We start from the raw sequence: 23,245 nt of genomic DNA, 5'->3' as shown, positions 1-23,245 counted from the left end.
CAACATAGCATGTGTCCATGGTGAAGACAAACGACTGGCTCAAACAGGCATGTAAACAGTTGTCTAAAGCTTGTTTAAAGGGCTACACTCTTATAGCTAGAGGATTTAAAAGGGGGGACAGAAAAAACAAGATGCTTTTTATGATCCAAAGGTCAGTGTTGACTCATTGTGGGCGAAAGACAAATAGTGAGCGGCTTAAAGGAGGACTAGAGGTACATAAAGCAAATGCCTTTAACACGGTCAGCCACAGTGTAATAGATTGATGTGATCTCACAACTGTGAAAAAAGTATTTTCTTTAAAGGCTTGGCAAAGACTGGGAATCCATATATCAAGTGCTGGAGGCTAAACCTTAAAACGATTTAATAAATTCCTAAACTGACACTGAACCAAAACAAAAGAGAGACAAGGACATGTTAACCCCTTTTAAGGGCACAAAACATTTTAAACTTCCTTTCAAAAGTTGGAGTCAGTAAGATTTTTCAAATGTTTTAATGGAGCCTCTTAAACTCACCAAGGCTGCATTTATTTGATTAAAACTACAGTAAAACAGTAATATTATGAAATATTATTACAATTTAAAATAACTTATCTATTTGATTATATTTTAGAGGGTAATTTATGCCTTTTGAATTTTCAGCCATTACTCCAGTCTTCAGTGTCACATGATCCTTCAAAAATCATTCTAATATGCTGATTTGCTGCATTCTTAGCATCATCACAGATGAAAAGAGCTGCACTGTTAGAGTTTTGTAGAAAACGTTTGCGATATTATTAAACTCTTTACTTTCACTTTTGATCAATTTAATATGTCCTTGTCCAATAAGTAATCATTTTATTCAAAAATGTAAAAAGAAAAATCCTTTGTGTCTATACTATAACTTCTTATTTGGCTGATGCTAAAGGCACGGCATGTAAATAGAAAAAAAACAAAAAACAGATTCCTCTTTCTTCACCTGTCCATCAGTCCCGATGATCCCTCCGCAATCGTTGAGCAGTTCAGACATGTCATAGTAGCTGACAAACTCCCACAAGCAGGCCTCCAGGTGCAGGTTTCGGTAGAATCGTAGGGTGCTTTGGCCCCTGAGGGTTGTGCTGTACTGGTAGGGCGCAGTCCCGCCGATGGCATCCGGATTGCGGGTGGCATCTGTGATGAAGCCGTAGCGTGTCCGCACCTCTGTGTAGTCCAGCAGGTTAGAGCAGCGATGGTTTCCTACACGCATACCGTCTGGACTCAGGGTTAGCTCAAAGTTGGAGAGCGGCCGAGTGGAGACTACAGGTAACATTCCTATCAAAGGGAATGAGGAGAATGATGTAACATGTATGTATCTGATCTGACACAGAAAGTGAAAAGCATTTTTTAATCTTTTCTAATTTTATAATTAATCTGCATGCAGCCAAATCTGCCTTTCACTATGGTCAAATTGGTGTGAAGGTGCACTGACCGTCAATATGGGGCATGGTAACAGTCAGTTTAATGAGGTTTGGGTGGTCTGGATCTTCTGCTCCAGTGTAGCGCAGCCTGGCAGAGAAAGGCTCAGCTCCAACTGTGCCAACAACCCGAGGCTGGCACATACCTGATGACAAAAGGAAAACAAAAATTAAACCGCAGCAGTTAATAGGAGCTGTATCGATTCATTAGGAGAAACTCTGTTAAGTTAACAACCCAATTTGACCCAATAGTGACCCAAGTGAAATAGTATACTCAATCAGAAAATTGTTAAGGCAGTATTAACTTCAATCCATTGGGAACTTGATCTGATTATTGTGTGTGAATTATGAATTAAACATTTGAAAGAAATCCTGAACATGACTAACATAAGTGGACTTTGGGTAAAATGACAAGAAAAAAAAAAACTTTAAAATATTATCATACAGATTACTATCAAAAAAGTAGCTGTGAAAATGATAACAGTCCTGAAAAATAGCATAGCAAAAAAAAAATCACGGAAAAATGAACACTCTTTTAGTGTCACTCAGTGGACATTTCACATCAAAAACATCACGAGACGTACATGGTGCTACACATTTTGCATCTTGCAAAAAAGCTCCCACAGGTATGTTTTCGTCGTGAGATTAGGCTCAATATCAGAGTTAAATCTGTAATGCCAAAAACTCACCGTCTTCCTGGCTGATGGAGACTATGGGGCTGGTGAGCTCCAGGCCTTCATCCCCATTGGAGTTGACAGCCCGGGCTGCACACTGCACACGCGAGCCTGCCTGGAAATACACTGAGTCTAATGTGATCATTTTGGAGGAGGTGAAGAAGGTGTCAAAATCCACTTCCTTCATGGGGCTGGTCACACCGTCAGGTCCTGTCGGGGCACTGACCAGCCAGCGATACCGGGTCAGGGTATTATTGATGTGCTCAGCAACACAGATGGAGCCCGTCCGGTCAAAGTCAGGATACTTGGGGTTGCACGACTAAAATACATATATGATATATATATAATAAATAAATACAAATCAGATAGTGTTTAAACAGAGTTTTTTGTTTATTTTATATTTAGTTTATTTTTGGTAAGCAAGTTTACATACCTTTACTGTGTCTAAATTCACTATTTTTCACTCTTTTTTTGCCTGTGCAGTGAACCTACCGTCACACAGACTACAGGATATCCTGCGACCGGCTGAGAATCTCTAGTGCTGCTTGTATCATCATACTGCAACAGAGACACCACCACAGGCACCGCGGGGAAGGTCACATCGGCCATACTGTTCGTCTCTTCAATGTAGATGATGGCTTTGCTGACCTGGAGATTTGGAAAAGAAGATATAATGAACACAGTGTGAATCCTTCAACAGGTATAATACTACTGATTATACAAAGTCATTTTTTGGCATATTTTGGAGTACCTGAATCTCTGCTACCATGTTCTCATCAGGTTTGAGGTGGACAGTGAAGGCCTCTCTCATCTCTCTTACACCATCAAACAGAATTTCCACCTCCACGATGTGCTCAGTCTCTCCTTCTTTAAACTCCACATCTGCAGTTGGGAAATTGTCATTTTCATGTTTGATTTTGATATTCTATATGTACAGTACATTACAAAGCCTTTTTTAAAGTGTGATAAATAACCAGTGTGGCACAACATATATGTAAAAGAAACATGAAGAAATGTGTCCAGCTCATGCATCACTACCAAAAAAAAAAAAAAAAGGAAATTATATTTTTCTTTTAGAAAAAAAGGCTATTTTTGGCCATCAGAATTACTCACATTGTAACATTATTTTTTATAAAAACTAAAGACATTTTCTTCCCAAATTCTCATTACTTATTATGTTCAGATACTTTAGTTTTGTATATTGTAATGCAGTCATTTTTAACAACACTAGAGTAAAAAAAACAAACAAATATATATTTTTTTACTTTAAATCAGCATAAATTAACAATTATACATGTTTTTATTTAAATCTGCATAAAGTAAATGTAAAATAACTATAGTAGTAACAGTAGTATACTTGTTATATTTAAATTAGCATAAATTAGGTAAATATAATACAAATACTATTATGATGTATATAAAAAAAGTTACACTAATGAAAATTATATTTTTAATCTATCTTATTCTTTTGTATATTCTTGTCCTCTTACTTTTATTATTTTATATAACAATACTGTGAATGTGGAAGGGAAATGTTTTTCTTTTTATAGTATAAAAATAATGCAAAAAAAAGACTTTAAAATAGTCAAATAAAAATATTAATAATAAATGGTCCTAAAATAAGCTTATTGTTCTTTGAGCAATATATTTTTTAGTTAAAAATAATGTTTATGGGGTAATATATGGACTAGACGTTCTTGGGAGGTTTTGTGAGATTCCCCAGAGAGCTGTCTTTGAAAACCATGCTATGATGTTGTGTTTGAACCCACCTTCAGAGATGGGATGGTAATCTTCTCCAGAGGAAGCCGAGCCATCCTTTGTGTGGACCCGAACCACAGACACTTTGGATGTGTCTCCTGTCCTCTGGACCGGAATCCTCACCACTGAGATTTGCCCTGACTCACTGGGTTCACTGATACTAAACTTGGTTGCTCCAAACCTGATAATGGCCTCTGGGGAAAGAAGATCATGGGAAAGGAGAGATGTATGTCAGCACCAAAATATCACTTCACTCGGGGTTGATATGGACCAATCACCTTAGGCAGAAAGATGATTAAAGATCACATGAAATCAAATTGAGAGTTTTGTAGCTTCCAGTCCAGATCTATAAGATTTTAATCCATATATTTGATATTGTGCCTATAAATGTTGACATATTACATTTATCCTGATCTTACGAGAGTTATCTAGCAGATATGTGCATTTAATTGTTTAAATATTTATTGTGAAATAAAGCATTCTTTTTTGTAAGTTTTTCGTCTTTATCATCTTCTATACGCCTTTAATATCTGCATTTTTTTCTGATTAAAAAACACTGCCTTACAGTTCAATACAGTATTTTCTAGGACTCTGACAGATAACAGCAATTGCAAGTGGGCACAGAAATGTGAGAAAGTGGGAGATAAAAGTCTTACTGTCAGCATCGTCCTTTATCTTGATGAGTGTCTCATTCTGAGCCCCTATGGAGGCCCCAAATGGTGACTCGCTCTTGGGGCTTCCCAGCACCAATCTCAGCTCCTCGTCTTCCTCATGTTCGGTGTCATCCACGAGGATGAGGACACAAGGCTTCTCCACCTCTCCTACACAAGCAATCAATAGGGAGTTTTTGTTTAGTATGCGTAAAAATGTCAACACTTCAAATTGGGAAAGAATTACTGGATTTCCTTCCAAATAAAACTTTTTTTATAGCTCTTTTATAGAGACAAACACTCTTAATACATCCAAAAATAATACCTGGTAAAAAGACAATGGTGGAGATGTCTGTGTTCGGCCTCTCGTTGAAGTCCATCATGACTTGGGCCGAACCTTGACGGCTGTAGCACCGCACACTGGACTTGTAGCTCAAATCTCCACTCCGGTACACAATAGCATATATCTGTCCATCATTCTCATTACCTGCGTACTTAGGATCTCGGAACTGCACCTTGGGCACTAAAAAACAAAAACAAATGTATTTATCTTATTTATCAAAATTCTTGTTTTTTTGTTGTCTAAGATAATATGAATAAAATTATACTATATTTAGCTTTTTTATGGTTTAGTGTAAGATCACTCACAATCTGAGATGGAGTCATTGATGTAGATTGTAGCTTTTCCTGGTTCACCCAATATGCCGTTCATTGGCATACGGAGAACCAGCTCAAACTTCTCTGGCCCCTCCAGCACCGGCTGTCCCAGGTCATCCAGGATTGTAACCTTGAACGTCTGCATGTTGACGCCCGGGGAAAAGTCTAGGTTCTTACTAATCCCAACGTAGTCCACACCAGCTATATTAAGGTTTACAGAATGTTGGTAAGGCAATGGAAAAAATATTCCAGAAATATCAATGGCACAAAAATAAATTCTCATAGAAAATAAACCTCTCTCAAGAGCAGAACTGACCAATTGTTTCATGTTTTAATCAAATTTAATTTGATTTTAATGAAATTTGTTTTAACCTTCACAAATTGTATATTTATTTATGTTTTACTGAATAAACTGAAATTATTTTCCACTAGGTATTTTGCAGTGTGTGCTACTGTTTGAATGAGCTGCCACTTCGTTACATGCTGGCCTATTATTGTGGTGACTCTGATTTCAAATTCACTGAATCTGTTGAATGAAATTAACTGTGGTTGAACACGACTGGACTGTTCCTGGTCAGAATGAGCTACAACGTGAACCAGACAGTCAATAGTTTGAGTTTACGAATAAATTGTGTGAAGACAACCCATAAACAGAGGCTTTCAACATTCTGGACTGTGTTCAAAAGACTGTACATGTGGATGTTTGTACAACATTAGTATTTCTAGATCATGTTAGATAGAGCCACTGAAGACCTAGTCGTGTTTACATCTTGTCAGTAAATCATAGGATGGGCTCTTGTCGTCTGGCGCTGTCTATTGTTGAAGCCTGAGGGGCCTGTAGCAACATATTATTGTCTCACTGTGTAGATTTCTCGAAATACAAGCTAGATAATGTATTATATCAACTGAGCATGTTTACAGTAATTATATATGAAAGCGTCTGCACATTTAAAACTGAGAACTGACATATGCAATCTGTCTGATACATACCTTCGGCTGAAACAGGCTCAGTTTTTCGAGACCGTACTGTGACAGTTCCGGTTTTGGAAAGGTCACTTCCTGTTCTCCAAACCCGGACTTCGACATAACCATCACTCTCATCCACATGGTACTCAGTTTCTCCAAAGTAAAACACTGGGGCTGTTAAACGAAAAAGAGAGATGTTTTATTGAGGGAATAATTTACAAGATGGAAGTTTGATCACCAAATGATCATTAATTTAACCAACGTGTAGTTAACTCAAACTAACATTATAAAAGCCATACAAATTCTGTTACATGAAATAAATGTAAAAAAATTAAATAAAATCATTTGAGTTGCCAAATGTAACATTTGTACATCAAAATCTGATATAAAAACTTTGAAAAACCATATGGACATTCACAAAAAAACTCCAAAAACTGATAAAAAACAACAACAAAACAATATTAAAACTAAAATTAAAATATAGAAATAAACTATACACAATACTATAATAGTATATCAATGATATTAAAATAACACTAGTCATAACACTGAAGGAAAAACTGTTTTTGTCCATATAATGAAAGTCAGTGGGGTCCAAAACAACACTGACTTTATATTAATATGGATTATTTATTATTAATTTATTTTCAAAATAGCTTTTGTGTTCCACATAAGAAAGAAATTCATACAAGCTTGTAACAAAATTAAGTTTAGTAAAATATTTTTTATTCTTGGGTGAACTATCCCTTTAAGACATATATTTTTCAAAATATCTTTGTGTTCCAGAAAATAAAGTCATACAAGTGACAGAATTTTCATTTCAGTTGGGTGAACTGTCTTTTTAAGAGTGAGGAGGTGGTCTGAGGTGGCTTTAACAGAAGGTACGGGGGATGTGGAGATAGACGGGCAAGCATGGACCTGTCTGTCTGCAATTAACACTTTACCCGACTTAGAATCCACTGACGAATCCTTGTTCATAGCTCGCTAACACCCTATCTGCTGCTGAAAGGTCTATGTCACACTCAGCTTCCAAATGTGTTTTCTTGGAAGACACTGTGTCATGTACTGAATCTGATTGAGGGTAAGACACTGAGGGTGTTGAGGGAGTTTAAGCTGCTATGCGTCCACGGTAGGAAGCGCATCTAAGTCTAAGGAAAACAAACAATATGTGTGATGAGACTCTTTTTCACTCGTTTATTCTTGTGTGGCTTGGAGGCCTCACAGACGACGTGATAAAAAAAACAGCAAGTTCATTTTTACCCCTAAACCAACACTGAACTGTTGACGCATTAGGATGGAATGTACTGATGAGGTCATGCAAGGTGTTTACTGATGGGTTTGTTATCATTGCACTTTTTTCCATTAAAAAGCTTAAAATAGAACCACTTCAACATTTGAGCTTTTGTTAGGCCCCCATTATTGAATGATTTTACCTGCCACTGAAGGGTTATTCAAGCTCTAACTCTTACATTATGAACTCAGCAACCATGAAAAGTGAAACAGGAAAATACTGATGGGGACAGAGAAGACTGTTTGACTGACAAAAAGAGTTCACTGAAACATGAAAAATTCTGACAAATATCTCATGCCACATTATGGCAGGTTAGACAGCTGAAGGCATGTCTTGGGACTGATCGGTAAGTGACACGTTTGAATGTTTAGAATATGAGCGTGAATAAACAGAGCAGCTTGGACATCCTGCCATAAATAAAAAATAAATAAAGACACAAGTTTGTATAACATGGTAAGCAAGGCAATTAAGTATAACAGAATTTCATTTTTGGTTTAAAACGTATCCTGAAAAATTAATAAATCCTCAGTTTTATAACCAGTATAACCATTTATACAGTATAAAGTTTGTACAGTTTGTAATGTCACATTAAGGTATTTAAAATAAAATAAAATAAATGTACACCATTTTTTGGGGTCAGTAAGATTTTCTAATAATTATTAAATATTTTATTAATTATTTGTAGAGAAATTTATACTTTTTTAAAGCAGGAATGCATTAAACTGATCAAAGGTGACAGTAAAGTCATTTATAAGGTAACAAAAGATTTTTATTTTTAATTTTAAACTTTCTATCCATCAAAGAACCCTTAAAAATGTCAAAAAAAAAAAAAGTTTAAATATTAAGCAACACAACTACATTGATAATAACAGGAAATGTTTCTTGAGCACCAAATCAGCATATCAGAATGATTTCCAAATTTCAGCTTTGCCAACACACAAATAAATTAATTTCTTAAAATATGTCACACCCCTGAACTCTTTTGTTGTGATTTTCATTCAGTTTCTGTCTTCTGCTTTGGTTTAGCTCCTGTTTGCCCATATTTGCCCACTACATGACAGCAGTTGTCTAGGGATGGTCCTCGAGAGAGCCTCGCCGCCTTCATCGAGTAGGTGCTGGTGTATTGCAGTCAACTTCCACTCCACGGCGCGGAGCTGCCAGAGCCCACCACAGAGCCAGAGCCTGCCGCAGTCGTTACGCCATCGCCATCAGGAGCGACAGAGCTGACGATCGCCCCAGAGCCTAAGCCCCAACTGTCTGACCAGGTGCGAGAGCCGACAGCACAAGCAATGATGGATAAAGCTGTGGAGATCACGGGGGCTATGGAAAGCACCGCCCACTCTGCCACCGCTGAGGGTGAGCTAACACTGGACTCTGGACTGTTAATTGACTTTGATACGGAAATACTCTTCACTCAGTCTTCATCTGAACTGTCGGATTGGCAATATATCCCACCCAACCTCCCTCTCCCACTGCCTCTCATAAACCTGTTCCCTTTCTCAACACCATCGCTGGATTTCGTCAGCCTCTCTACTCACCCTCAGCTCACCATATGTGGCGTGGGATTGCCGCTGGTATGCCCATCTCTAGCTCCATTGGCGTTGAGCCTGGAGGATCCCTCGACTCCGCCTTCAGCCTCCGAGGCCCAGACTCCGCCTTGGTCCAGCGACCCAGCGGCTTGACAGCTCCCTCGTCTCCACTGGAGCCTGTCAGTCCACCAACTCCGCTCCGGCTCTGCCTTGGTCAGTCGTCCCCCTACCTCCACCTCGGGACTGCACTCCTTCAGCTTTGCTCCATCCTTCCGTCCCTCTGGCTCCGTTGGGCTCCTCCTTCCCTCCAGCTCCACCTCAGTCCTCTGTCGCTCCGGCTCCACCGCGGCCTTCCGGATCTCCGCCTACACCTCGGTCACCGAAGCCTCCGGCTTCGCCTTGATCCTATGCTTCATCCTGGCTCTTCGGCTCTCTGTCGCCACCTTGGGCTCCACCTCCACTTGCTCCGCCACCATTGGTCAGCCCTCTGGAGTCAGCGGCCATTCCTCAACCATGGCTCCTCCCTCCGTCGGCTCCTCCATGGGCCACCATCATGACTATGGCCTGGGTCCCGCCTGGCTCCTCCTGCTCCTGCCTGTCTTCTCCCTGGCTCCTCCCTCCATATGACCCTCTCTGGCTCCTCCCTCCGTCGTCCCAACCCTGGACTCTATTATTCATTCTCCTCCTGGGTGTCCGTCCTGCGCCCGAACCTCCTCCAGTGATATCTGCCTGCCTTCTTGCCAGCCTGTCACCATCCCACATCCACTCCTTTATCCTCCTCCTAAGTCCCTCCCAAGTCTCCACGGCGCGAGGATGTGCCTTCCGGGAGGGGGGCGAACTGTCACATCCCTGAACTCTTTTGTTGTGCTTTTCATTCAGTTTCTGTCTTCTGCTTTGGTTTAGTTCCTGTTTGCCCAAATTTGGTTCTGTTCCTTTTCTCATTAAGTCATTGTCTAATTATTAGTTAATCACCTTCATTGTGTCCACCTGTCTACCCCTCGTTATCTGCCCTATATTAGTTCCTGTCCATTCTAGTTTTGTCAGTTAGTGTGTGCGTGCGTGCGTGCGTGCGCGTGCGTGCGTGCGCTCTTCATCGTCGTGACACTTTTGTATGTGCACAGCCCAGAGGCCGTGACAATGTGACTCTGTCTGTGAAATCCAGGCTAAAATCTAATTATGAGATAACAAGCATCAAAGTTTGATTTCAAGGCTACATTTTCACAGAATGATACATTATACCTTCTTTACCGTATGAAGGATGATTTTATGTAGATAACAGTACATCACAAAAAATAACTTTAGCTGGGTTTTCACAGCCACAGTCACATATATCGAAATAGAAACTATATATAACCCAAACTTGCTTTTCTATTCCAAACTTGCCGTCCCAATGCATACTGCCTAAGTAAGAGCAAAAGTAATTATATTGTGTTTCCTGTTTAATGCGCTGAAACTCCTAAATTACCAACTTTCATTAATGATCAAAGGCTAAACTTAACAAAGTCACAAAGTCGACATGTTTTACCTGCAATAAAACGCACGTTACGTTCGTGTGAAGTTGTGTTAAAGCTCTCGAGGGGCAAATACATCTTTAGGCACTGCCTAGAGGTTTGAGTCCAAGGGCGAAAATAAGGCTAAATTATTCATGTGGTGAAAATCCCATTATAAAGTGCACACTTCAGAAAAACAGAGAGGCAGTTATCTCTAGCTTTATCTACATCTTGGAGACACATTAAATATAATTGCATGATGTGCCTTGGCACTGCCAGCGCCTGTCCCTACAGAGACACAAAGTACTGTGAGCGATCGGAAGGTGATATGAAATGAGTGCTTTGGTTTGGCTTGTTGTGTGGGTACGCTTTGGTGTGTCTCGCTGCTTCCACAATCAGATAAGGATCATTTGTAAAAGGGACAAACAGTGAGCTTCAAAGCACCACAGTCCATTAACTGAAAAGCAAACCATTGGCTCCTACACGACCCAAACCCAAACTGAGGCGCTTCACTGAGTGGATTAGGTTACCCATGTGGCAGGCTGCCATTGTGCTAGTGGGCTAAATTTGACTACTGAGGGTTTTCTTTCCTTTATAGGAACTCCAGACTGGTACGCTAATGCATTATCATTATCAAAACTTGAATGATCTGGCCTGAACACTATAGTATGCTCTGACACTCACTCTTAACTGTATTCTACTTCACTTCACGGTTGACAACTTTGGTCAAAAGCTGCTCTTCGAAGTAACTCCAGCCAGCAAAGCTTTCACAAGGACGGACCCAGGAGACATTAACGCACAGCTTCCTCTCACCTCATTTCAACTCACTGTAATTAAACCTCCAGGTGGAAAAAGCCAAAGTAAATGTAATCAAAAGCCAGGGAAATGTAATCAAAGAAGAGTATGATTTTTATAACCATGAAATATTTCTTATTTTTAAAATATTGTTTAATGTATAACGCCCACCCATGGCAGTTTATTTGATTTTTTTTTGTCAATGTTTTCTCTCCGACGAATTTCTCATAATAACTGTACATCAATTCGCACATCAAAATTATGCTTCAGAATTCTGTTTGCTGATTCTTCTCGCGCACAATGCAGACCGTAAATGTTTCATCAGCAGAGGGAGAGATTTGTTTCAAAATGTTTTGCCTTAAAGAAATGGCCATGATAAAAAAGTAACATTTTCCTTTACTTATTTTAAAATGTATAAATAAAAATGCAGTTATCAAACAAACAAACAAACAACATCTAAATGCATTTGCAGACAATCTAGTTTTTATTTTTCAAGAATTTTCTTCTTTTATTGCGGCTTTTGATAGCAGAACAATTGTATCACCCTGATATAATTTTTTTTTTTTTTGAAAAATAAAATAAATTTTTATATATAAATTCAAAACATGTACTTTCAGACACAATATAAAACTATATAACTATAAAATACACTCTTCTCTCTCTCTCTCTCTCTCTCTCTATATATACTGTAGTATGTATAGTACTATATTATTATTATTATTATTTAGTGATTTAGTGTATTTACCAATACACATTTTAAAAATAAAGAAATTAAATAAAAATGACAAATGCATACAACATTTCAAAACTTAACATTTAAATGAAAAAATAAATAAAATAAAGCCAAAAACAACTATCCATTTAAATTTTTCCTTAAAGCATAATCTTTGTTATTGTTGACAAAATATTTCTTCAATTAATGTATAGCCAGGAATCAACAAACAGACGACAAAAGAAATGTGGCCTAACAATTCCCTTCAATCACCAGCTTCTCCACAGGACATCTGCCTCGTCTCCTCCAGGCTGACCCAGAATCAGAAGACTGGATCTTAATAATAGGCTCCAGACAGACAGCCACCTACGCTCATTTTTCTCTTTCTGGATTCTCCCTTCACATCTCTTTCTCCAAGTGGTCCATAATCATAGCGTTATTAGCCCAGCACATATTCACAGCCTGACATCAAGCAGTATATTAGTGAGCCTGATCTTGAGGTACAAGTATCCTCTTTGTTTTACAGTTACAATAACTCAAATGTGGTTCTTCCTCGATGCATGCAAGGGTTATTTTTGCTGTATCCAGAGGCAGTTACCACAGCGTGCAAGAACACGTCCCACTGCACTCATTATCAACACACAAATTTCCTAAATATGACGTTGCCAGCTGATTCTTGTTACCAATACAATTACAGAAGACATGTGAAAACCAAATATAAGGAGAGTAAAACCTGAAAAGGTTTGCATGAGAGTTAGGTTTAGGAATCAACAGAAAGTCTCAACCTGTCTCTATCTATCTATCTATCTATCTATCTATCTATCTATCTATCTATCTATCTATCTATCTATCTATCTATCTATCTATCTATCTATCTATCTGTCTGTCTGTCTGTCTGTCTGTCTGTCTGTCTGTCTGTCTGTCTGTCTGTCTGTCTGTCTGTCTGTCTTTGTCTGTCCGTCCGTCCGTCCACATTTCCATCCATCCATATAAATAAAAGAAAAAAACAACAACAGAAAAAGCTTGCTAATTTGTTACAACAAACTTTTGTTTTGATGAAAATCTTTAACTCACTGTAGTAAAGTCCAGTCTAAGCAGACTATTTTTACCAGGTGTTGTTGCTGTCTGTGCATGCTCTGAGGACTCTAAGTAGGTGGCACTCAATAAGCTGACACAGTGCTGTCTTTTCTAAAAACTCTCGATCAGGTTTCAGGTGTATGCGTCATTTGCAAAAGTGAACCGGCACTGCTGTCAGACAGTAGCTCCAAGCAACATTTTCTCTCTTTCTCTCCTTTTTTTTTTTTTTTTTTTACTCCTCCTTGCTGAAATTCTTGACATCAGCCAAGAATCTGGACTGGAAAACAAGATGACAATGAAGATGCAAACAAAGCCAGTTTCTACACAGCAGTGCTGTCCTCCACCCTGTGCAAGAAATAGGATCAACCTGCGAACTGATATGCGTAAGAGGCTTCCAATTGTCATTTACCTCACCTTGAAAATCAAGAGCTGAGGTAAAACTAAAGAAAGTGCTATACAAAACATCTTTTGTCCTATTTCAGTAAGCTCAAACATTACCAGAGACTTGTGAAACTGAAAATCTGACCTAAATTAATAAATAAGTATCTATCTATCTATCTATCTATCTATCTATCTATCTATCTATCTATCTATCTATCTATCTATCTATCTATCTATCTATCTATCTATCTATCTGCAGACATAGCGAATTATCACCTAAAGTCAGTAAATGGAACCATGAATGAAACCATCACTTTTCCAGCCACTTGATCTCCAAATGTTTCCTGTCAGTATTTCACTTTCCTGACATTTGGAATGGTTTCGGTGACATTCTGGACTGGGTTACAGATTGAAAAATATTCCATGAAGTCCACCCTCATAAAAAAACTTGACAGAGACATCAATGTGGCAGCACAGTTGTGCTGACGCCTCTAGAGCTGAGCGTTTCGACACGTAACGTTTTAAATTACATCGCAGTGACCAACTGTTGGGAATTTCAAGCATGTAACCCCTGTCCTCTAACAAGAAGGACACTTTCACCACCATAGAACCCTGCCATAAATAGTAATAAACGAAATCTATCTATGATTCAATTGCCAAGAGATAAGAGAGCTTAAATCTATAAACTGTCCATCATCTGATTTCCCCAACGTTTTGTTTTCCATGAGATTTTTAATGAAATATTTGCTTGTATAAAATCAAATTACTTCAAACTTTGTTCCACATCAAAAGCAAACTGAATAAAATTAATTCACCAAAGATTTTTCTTCTGGCTTATGTGTGTGTGTGTGTAAATGCAAATAGATTTCAGACCTCCCACAAACTGGAGGGCTCCTTCTTCTCAGCAGAATCTGAGTTTCATGTAGGTAAAAATTAAAAAATCAGCGGTTTGGTTGGATCTTTTACTTCCAGTCTACTCTGCCTGTGCAGGATAAGCATTGGTCTCAGGAGATAGCCGGGCAGCTGTGAGAGGAGGGGAGGCCCGGAGGTGTTGCTCACCGTGGGGAGATATGATGGAGAACAGCACCAGTAACTATGCCTGGAGATGAGCGATAAGGTGCTTTCTGGGGCACAGATGCACATGTGTACCCGTAGACATGAAGCTTTCAGCTTCATAATGGATAGCCCTGTTTTTGATGTACATTTAAAGTTGTATTAGATAAAACCAAACCTTAAAAAGGCTTAAGGACAAAATATACATGACCGGATCTGTTGTTTTGTTTATCATTAAAACTATTTAGTATTTAGGATTTAGTATTATTATAAAAGTCAGTCAATTTTATTATGTTTGATCAATTCCATTGTATGAAAAAGAAAATACATGTTTTGAGCAACATCCAAGTCGATTATTTTAATTTTATTTGAAGATTTTCTAAAATTTCTTAAAATTATTACTAGGTCTATAAAAGGGGAAAAGCCAAATTTCATTATTACTTTTTTATATATAAAATTTAAGTCTACTTAATTTTTTAATAACCCATTGATTGTTTCCTATTAGAATTCAATTACATTTTCAAATAATGATAATTGAATCACAATTTTCCCACAAATAATTTTTTTCAAGATAAACTTCACTCTGAAAGGTTTAGACAGGTGGCTCTTTCAGGCACACAAAGAAAGAAAGAAATCCACAACACCACATTGGAATAATACTATCTCTCTACAGATAAAATAATCCATTCTCCCCACTTTAAAGTGAGACTCCACCATTCTTTGCTTTCATACTTCATGAATTATGGCTGGAAAATCATTTCAAGGTTTGCTGTGGTGTTCAATAAATCCTATGCATTTAGATTAAACATTCGGTGTGATCTTGCCTTGAAATTTCTGAGCTAGATCACTACGGGACTGTGTTAAAACAAAGCCTCCGACAGCTTCCCAAGCTGCAGCCTCGAATGGAAGCACCTGTCAAGAAAATGTTTTCAAGCGTCTCTTAGCCTGCAAGTGCTTAAAAGAATAGTTTGTTTTATATGATTACCTGCCTGAAAAACTTCAGAAAGCTCATAAATATTTCAAGATTAAGAATATTCCAGTCTTCTATGTGCATTACTTAAACAGTCCAAAACACTCTCGATTAAGTTAAATCCCACTCAAAAAGTCCTGCAACTGTTGCAAACTCTTGCAATTATATTTTCCACTATGCACAGCAGAACTGAATCCCACTGGATAATTTGCCTCATTTTTTAAATCCTCTGATCATCAAACTCAAACTATACTTGTTCTCTTGGTGAAACATTACAAAACTTATATATAAATACCAAACAAGTCTAACACATCCAGCACAGTGAAGCATCTTACCGTCATCTGCATCAGGCAGGATGGTGATCCTGGTGGTGGGGAACTCCTGACCCAGACGGCCACCCATGGGCATGCTGAGGGTGACATTAAAGCTTTCCTCTGGCTCGTAGAGTGAGTCATCGATGACGACCACACGACAGTTTTTCTCCGTCTCACCCTTATCGAAACGCAGCACGCTGTGGTGTTCCTCGGGTCGAGAAATGTAGTCAGAATAGGAAAGCACCATGGTGGGAACCGTGCCCTTGGCTGTACCTGCACGAATGAGAATAAAGGGAAGATTAGAGGAAGTTGTGAGCATTCAAATTGAATCTCACGGGTTTAGTCTGGGATAAACGCCACTTAAATTTTAAAAAATGTAGTTGAAGAAATCTCCTGAGCTTGAAAGTTTAAATTCATGAAGTTTGATTTGGTTTGTAAGAAATGGGAATACCTTTAAGTTAATCTTCTATTATAACTCACCTTGTTGTGTGAAGCAAACAACCATGAGCTCTTGACTGACATCTCCAGATCTTCGCACAGGAATCAGAAGTTCTCCAATATCTTCCTCAATCGAGTATGTGGCCAATGGAATGAACACTGTGGATTCTAGGGCAAAAAGCAACCATCAAATTTAGCATTAATACATGTAAAATAGTTAGTGAAGTCATCGTTTGTGTGAGGAGTCCAGGTGGATTCAATTGCATTTCAGAGAAGTTCATTCAGAGCTTGACATTTTAGTCCTCAAAGTTTCTAACCTTTTAAAAATGTATATTTAACTTAGATTCTGTTACAGCATTTTAAAGTGGTATTGATCTCTCTCTGTTGCTGTCAAAAGGTTCAGAACTGTATAAAAATTTGACAGACCCAAGTTTCATGATAAGAAATTCTCAACCATTGATATGAACACCCTTATCAGATGGGTTGGGAACGGCTAAAACAATCACATGAATCCTAGTTGAAAACCCAGAAGACAGCATGAAAGTTAATTCTATTTGTGAGCATCTGTGGGTTTAAAACTTTTACTAACTTCACGGTCTTCTCTTCAAATAAATCAATCCCCTTTATGTGTATAAAACTTGATTTTCAGGCACTATTGAGATGATATATGGCTGAGCAGCTCTCTAAGGACACAGCTTTGTGGGTTTTCTTTCAAAACAGACTCAATTATATGCCTTGTTCAAATCTGCATGAAGCTTTCTTTGCACTTAGAGGCTGAAGATAATTAAATGAGATTTAACCTTTCAGACTGCGGTATTAAGTTGTTTATATGTCCTTGTGCAAAGGAACAACACAGACTTACATTTTTTACATTTTTATTCATTTAGCTGACGCTTTTATCCAAAGCGACTTACAATTGCTATATATGTCAGAGGTCGCACGCCTCTGGAGCAACTAGGGGGTTAAGTGTCTTGCTCAGGGACACATTGGTGTCTCACAGTGGATTCGAACCCGGGTCTCTCACACCAAAGGCATGTGTCTTATCCACTGCGCCATCACCACCCATCTCTGTAGTTATCTCTGTAACTTATAAATGTCATATGAGGCCACTGTGACTGCAGTGTTATGTGCCTCTCCATCGATCTCTGCACTTCAGTTCAAATGGACTATGCAATGTTATCCTCTTAAGTAAGCACTGAAAAAAAGATTGAGAAGATCGAAATTGATCTTTGATGAATGTGGCTTAAAAAGGAGCGTTTGCTGAGGCAAAGTTATGTATAAGTTACATACAGTGCCCTCCATAAGTATTGGAAGAGTAAAGACAAAATTGCTCTGTTGGCTGTGGAGTCAAGAACTCCAAACTAAACTACAGAATGTCACATTTTATTATTAGCCGTTTCAACACATTAGTTATGCTTTTTTTTTTTTTACACACACACACACACACACACACACACACACACACACACACACACACACACACACACACACACACACACACACACACACACACACACACACACACACACACACACACACACACACACACACACACACACACACACACACACACACACACACACACACACACACACACACACACACACACACACACACACACACACACACGGTGGTGATGGCGCAGTGGATAAGACACATGCCTTTGGTGTGAGAGACCCGGGTTCGAATCCACTGTGAGACACCAATGTGTCCCTGAGCAAGACACTTAACCCCCTAGTGGCTCCAGAGGCGTGCGACCTCTGACATGTATAGCAATTGTAAGTCGCTTTGGATAAAAGCATCAGCTAAATGAATAAATGTAAATATATATATATATAGCACACAAGATATTAGGGAAATCAATTGTGAGTTTTGCCATCTTAAGCAGTATAAGTGTAAGATCTACGGAGAAAGCGCTCATTTCAGTCAGATCAGAGAACAAAGGGACTGCTCCTGCTAAATCAGCCGTAGATCCTGTCACAACTTCAGAGGCTTGGCTGCTGTGTTTTGATGAGGAGGCACCAGGATGTTATTCAGATGTTCTGGAGATATTATACTATGATTACAATGTACAGACAGTTGACAGCTGTGATGTCCGCCCCCACCGACACTCCTTTTCCACATTTTCTGGCTTACCTTTGCTTGGTCGGACTATTTGTCTCATACACTAATTATTACATTGCTTACAAGGAACACTTGCTCAGCAAATGAAATTTAAAATGCAAAACTTCTAATTTTAGTAATCTACTAGAGTAAAAATGCAATAAAAACTGACCTAATTTATGGTCTAAATACATGTTATCTAAGTTTCATCATTGCAAGCTATTCCCAAGAAAAAACAGCTTTTCTTTTTGGCTGACATAACCAATCACTTTTATTTTTCAAACCATCCCCTCCAGCCACTTTTTTGAAATCCAATTAATTCCTAATTGATTATATCAAGTCCCGTTCTACATTTTCTCATCTGTTTCAGTTATAAATAACTGATAACACAGAAGTAAAATAGTAAAATAGGTTGCAAATGACATTTCATGTTAACTTTAATATTTGATATTTGAGTGGTCATTTCAGATTTTTGACTGATATCTAAAGCTGGAAGCCTGTTTCCGCAACTGAATTAAACAAAAAAGCTAATTGCAAGTTTTTATCTCACAATTGCGAGTTTTATCTTGCAGTTATGACTTAGCTTCTCAGAACTATGAGATATAAAGTCCAATCCTGAAAGGGAAAAAAGAATATGTTCTCAGAATTGCGGCTTTACCTCTCAGAATTGCTAGGTTAAATCTCTCAATTCTCAGTTTTTTCCTCGTAATTGTGAGTTTATATCACACAATACTGGCTTTATGACTTGCAACTGCGAGTTCTTGCAATTCTAAGAAAAAAGATTTTATATCTCACAATTCTGAGACAAAAATGTCATATTTGCGAGTTTGTATCATGCAATTCTAAAAAAAAAGTCAGAATTGCAAGATGCTAACTCACTATTGCGAGAAAAAAAGTCTGAATTTTGAGACAAAAAGTCGTAATTACCTTTTTTAAAACATTTTACTCAGTGGAGGAAATGGTTCCATACTGCAAATATTTTCACTACTATGTAAGATTTTTTAAAAGGAATACGTTCTTTTTCATTTTCAAATATATAATAATAAAAGTTATTTTTAATTGTAATTTTTCACAAAATTACTGTTTTTGCTGTATTTTTATCAAATAATCGCAGCCTCTGTGAGCTTAAGTGACTTCTTTAAAAAAGATTTAATAATCTTGCCAACCACAAACCTTTCAACAATAGTGGGTTTCAGCATCCTTAGATTGAATAAGACTAGACTGAGTAACAGACTAAACACATAACCTATGTTAGACTAAATATATCATGTTAAAGCAACGTTTCTATTGATTTGTTGAAGTCTGAACTTGTTTGCTTAATGCTGAAGTTTGTCTGAATAAGGCTGTTTTCTGAACCCACATACTGACCTTTGTTGCTACCCTAACCCATTCCCAGCACCTCGAACCCATGTTTTGATTTTGTGAGCTCACCATCTCCAGGGTCAACAATTTCCACGGTTGCTGCCTCTGGGAACTCCAGTGCTCCCATGACAGGCTCTGACAGGACAATCTGGAAGGTCTCGGACTGCTCATATAGGCTGTCTGACAGTATTCGCACTTTCCAGGTAGCAGTGATCTGACCCGGGTTAAACTGCACTTGTTTCTGGGCTTTTCCTCTGAAATCTTTGTCCTTTTCAGCCGTACCATCTTTGGTACCAATACCTTAAGAATGAAAGAGTAAATAAACATTAAATAAAGCACAGAAATGTAAGCAAATTAAGGTCTTTTATATTAGTGCTTTTATATATATATATATATATATATATATATATATATATATATATATATATATATAAACTATAAAGACTATGAAACTATAAAATATATAAAAAATGTATAATAAGAACATAAATAAATTAAAAAAAATTACAAATTTAAAAAAAGAAAAGAAAAGAAAATCTAAAATAAAAGCAAAGAAAATAAAAATAAAATGTTTTGTATTGGAACTATACAAATAACCAAACTTCTGCAAATGCCAGCAAATGAAGACTTCTGCACTAAAATTGTTTTTACACTAGAACTAAACAAATAAATGCAATAAAAATAAATGAATAAAATAAATAATAAATATATATTTTCTAGTGCATTGGAGTGAAAAGAGCATATGTTTTACAGATGTACATTGACAAAAAAACATTGTTAACAATGTCAACAAACCGCTATATACAAGTAAGTTTGCTAGCAAATGAAGACCACTGTCAAGGGATTGAGAAAACTCCTATTTATATCACCTCATCTGAGTTTCTATGAATCACAGAAGAGCTTTGTTAACAGCCAACGTAGAGACATTGCAGTGTGCGTGACGCAACCATTCTGTAATAAAAGCTTCAAAGAGTGCGGTGTGTCGTTCTTTGGAAAGAGAATAAAGTCAAGACTATAAAGTCTAGTCCTTCCACATCCCTCAGAAGATCAGATGATCATCCTAGCCTGGCAGTCCCACCGGTGGATCTCTGTCTGATCTCTGTGGATCTCTGTCCATCTCTGTCCAAAGGTTTGTATGGTGCCAGCAGCTTTACAGCAGGTGTTGCCAGGTGGGCATTATTAGCTAGTGGACAACACTATCTTCCCACCACAGAAATCTCAAAGGTCACCAACGTATTATGAAATATTTATATATCCCACAAAAAAAGAACGAAAAAAAATAACTAAAGGGAAGAATCATTTTTGGGGAAAACTGCCAGAGGAAAGACCAGACTGGGAGAAAGCTTTGGCAAAGGAGGAGAAATTGGGTTGCCAAAGAAAAAAACCCTGACTACTTTGAAGCAAATTTAGAAAGAAGCGCTTGGATATTAAAGCTGCAGTCCGTAAATTTTGCCTCTTTGTCACGGCTTCAGCGCGGATGAATAATGTTTTGAGGAGTATGTGTAGCTGTCAGTCACCACAACGATGTGAATCAAACACTTAGTAATCACAGATTCTAGCCTACGTCTTGGCATATATGACCCAAATAAGAATTTTAACCATATATTGTCATCTGAACAAGTAACAAGTCTGCCACGTTTGTTCTGCCCAACTGAGGAAAAAAACATTACCATAAATCTCGCTACCAATGGTGATTTAATCTAAAGATCGGTTAGCTCGTATCACATCAAAGTGTGCAAATTATTATTATTGTTATACTTTATTCTCAAATTATTAACGTTAACAACATCAGCATTGCGTGACAATGAGTATAGTGTGTATTAGCGTGTAGATTTCAATTTCTGAACAGTCTAATATATAATTGTCATGCCATTCGAATATCATATTAAGAAATTCTTTTAACCCCAAAAGCAAACTATGCTCCCTTTGAACTGGTTTTCTTATAATACAAATCTTGTGTAAACTCAGGCTATCTGTAATCAGAAGCACGTTTAAAACTAGAATATAATTTAATTTCATTCACATGTTTCATAAACACATAAACCTTTCTGGATCACAATCCGCCATCAAAATGATACATTTAATTATTCTAGCTGCAGTGAGAAAAGGCTATAAATGAGCCGCCACCTGCAGGATCCTCACATGCGATAGCCTACTAGCCGGGAAAACGTCTTTGTGTTTACAGACGTGATGTAATGACGCAATGCCATGCTCGAATCTCCCGCGAAAAACCTACCTGTACCACTCAAATTAGAAAACATTATTATAAGCTAACCGTTGCGAATCGGGCTAAAGTAAGGCGATAGTTTTGAACACTGGCTGGTTATGTACTTGCTCAAATATTGATTTCGGATCATTTTTAACCAAAAAAAGTTACGGTCTGCAGCTTTAAGGTACATCACAAAAAAGGAGGGGTCCTGTATTGTCAGTTCACGTGCCAGTATAAAATGCAATTAATCGGAGAACATCAGTCCTCCTTGAAGAGGAACTGAGGGAGAGAGTGAAAAATCTAAATAATAATTGAATAAAAATCATAATTTCAAAGACTTCCTCATCTCCCCACTTCAACACAGGATGGTCTCTGATCCAGACCCAGCGAGTGGCAGATGAACAGCAGGCTAGCAGCTCGTCTTATCGAGAGGCCCTGGACCGGAACCAAGGTGAGTTGTGGAATGGTGGTCAAGCTCAGCATGTGGATGGAATATGCATCTGTTTCATCAGAGCTTGTGGAAGGCTGTCAGTGTGATCCTGACAGAGTAACTTACTTTTTTACAGTGTTTTCCATGCTAGGTTGTAGCTCATGCAAATGGAAAACTCCCTCTTGGGGATGACTGAACTGCTGATGCTCTCTGGGAGTCAAACCCATGACTTTGGTGTTGCTAGCATCATGCTCTGTTGGGCTACTAGAACTAATTTAGCTTAAAATCTGATAAACATTCATTCCAGAAGCTAAAATTTTCTACTAAGGAGTAACATTCCATGACTTTCATGGGTGTTTTTGCATCAGTAAGAGCAATTTTTCCTAAGCATATAAAAATACATATAATGTTGTCCAAATAATTTAAACCAATACTAAACTAGATCCTAAGCTATTGGTTTAGAATAAAATATTATTAAATCAATCAAATATTAATTATTTATTTATTTAGATTTTGCTGTCATATTTTAAATATTTGAGGTATTTTTGAGATACAAGTCCAATCTTTCTCAAATTCATGAAATTTTGCTGTTCTTCCCGAATTCAAGGTATACCTTAGTGTACACTTGAGTGTCAATTCTGATTTTCAGTATTACCATTGTAAATTTGGGGGATTTTTTACATTATTTTACACATTTTTGAAAAAAGGTATCTCTTATTGAATTTATTTATAAAACAAAATCGATAAAAACAGTAAAAATGTTGAACAATGAAAAATTATTATAATTAAATATTAAAGTTGTGCTGCTTAATATTTTTTGTGGAAACTGTGATACTTTTTTCAGGACTTTTTGATGAATAGTTAAAATAAACAGCATTTATTTGAAAAATCTTCTGTAACAATGTAAACGTTTTTACTGTTACTTTTGATCAATTTAATGCCTCCTTGCTGAATAAA

At 37.7% G+C, this 23,245-nt stretch overlaps 1 protein-coding gene across 1 annotated transcript in view; it reads right to left on the bottom strand.

Annotated features, from left to right (window-relative positions):
- Positions 1 to 23,245, bottom strand: part of LOC306854198 (FRAS1-related extracellular matrix protein 2-like) — a 78,015-nt gene that overhangs the window by 10,242 nt on the left and 44,528 nt on the right. Inside the window, exons 4-16 of the mRNA XM_079392021.1 lie at positions 19,719 to 19,949; positions 16,227 to 16,352; positions 15,768 to 16,019; positions 6,159 to 6,308; positions 5,160 to 5,369; positions 4,837 to 5,034; positions 4,518 to 4,682; positions 3,873 to 4,055; positions 2,855 to 2,985; positions 2,596 to 2,751; positions 2,119 to 2,422; positions 1,444 to 1,575; positions 955 to 1,286 (exon numbers count right to left, since the gene is read on the bottom strand). Coding sequence (XP_079248147.1) covers positions 955 to 1,286; positions 1,444 to 1,575; positions 2,119 to 2,422; positions 2,596 to 2,751; positions 2,855 to 2,985; positions 3,873 to 4,055; positions 4,518 to 4,682; positions 4,837 to 5,034; positions 5,160 to 5,369; positions 6,159 to 6,308; positions 15,768 to 16,019; positions 16,227 to 16,352; positions 19,719 to 19,949 — 2,570 coding nt within the window. The remainder of the gene's footprint in view (positions 1 to 954; positions 1,287 to 1,443; positions 1,576 to 2,118; positions 2,423 to 2,595; positions 2,752 to 2,854; positions 2,986 to 3,872; positions 4,056 to 4,517; positions 4,683 to 4,836; positions 5,035 to 5,159; positions 5,370 to 6,158; positions 6,309 to 15,767; positions 16,020 to 16,226; positions 16,353 to 19,718; positions 19,950 to 23,245) is intronic.

The sequence above is a fragment of the Barbus barbus genome (genome assembly GCF_936440315.1).
Source record: "Barbus barbus genome assembly, chromosome: 34".
In the NCBI taxonomy this organism is placed as follows: domain Eukaryota; kingdom Metazoa; phylum Chordata; class Actinopteri; order Cypriniformes; family Cyprinidae; genus Barbus; species Barbus barbus.
This window is presented reverse-complemented; position numbering and strand designations above follow the sequence as displayed.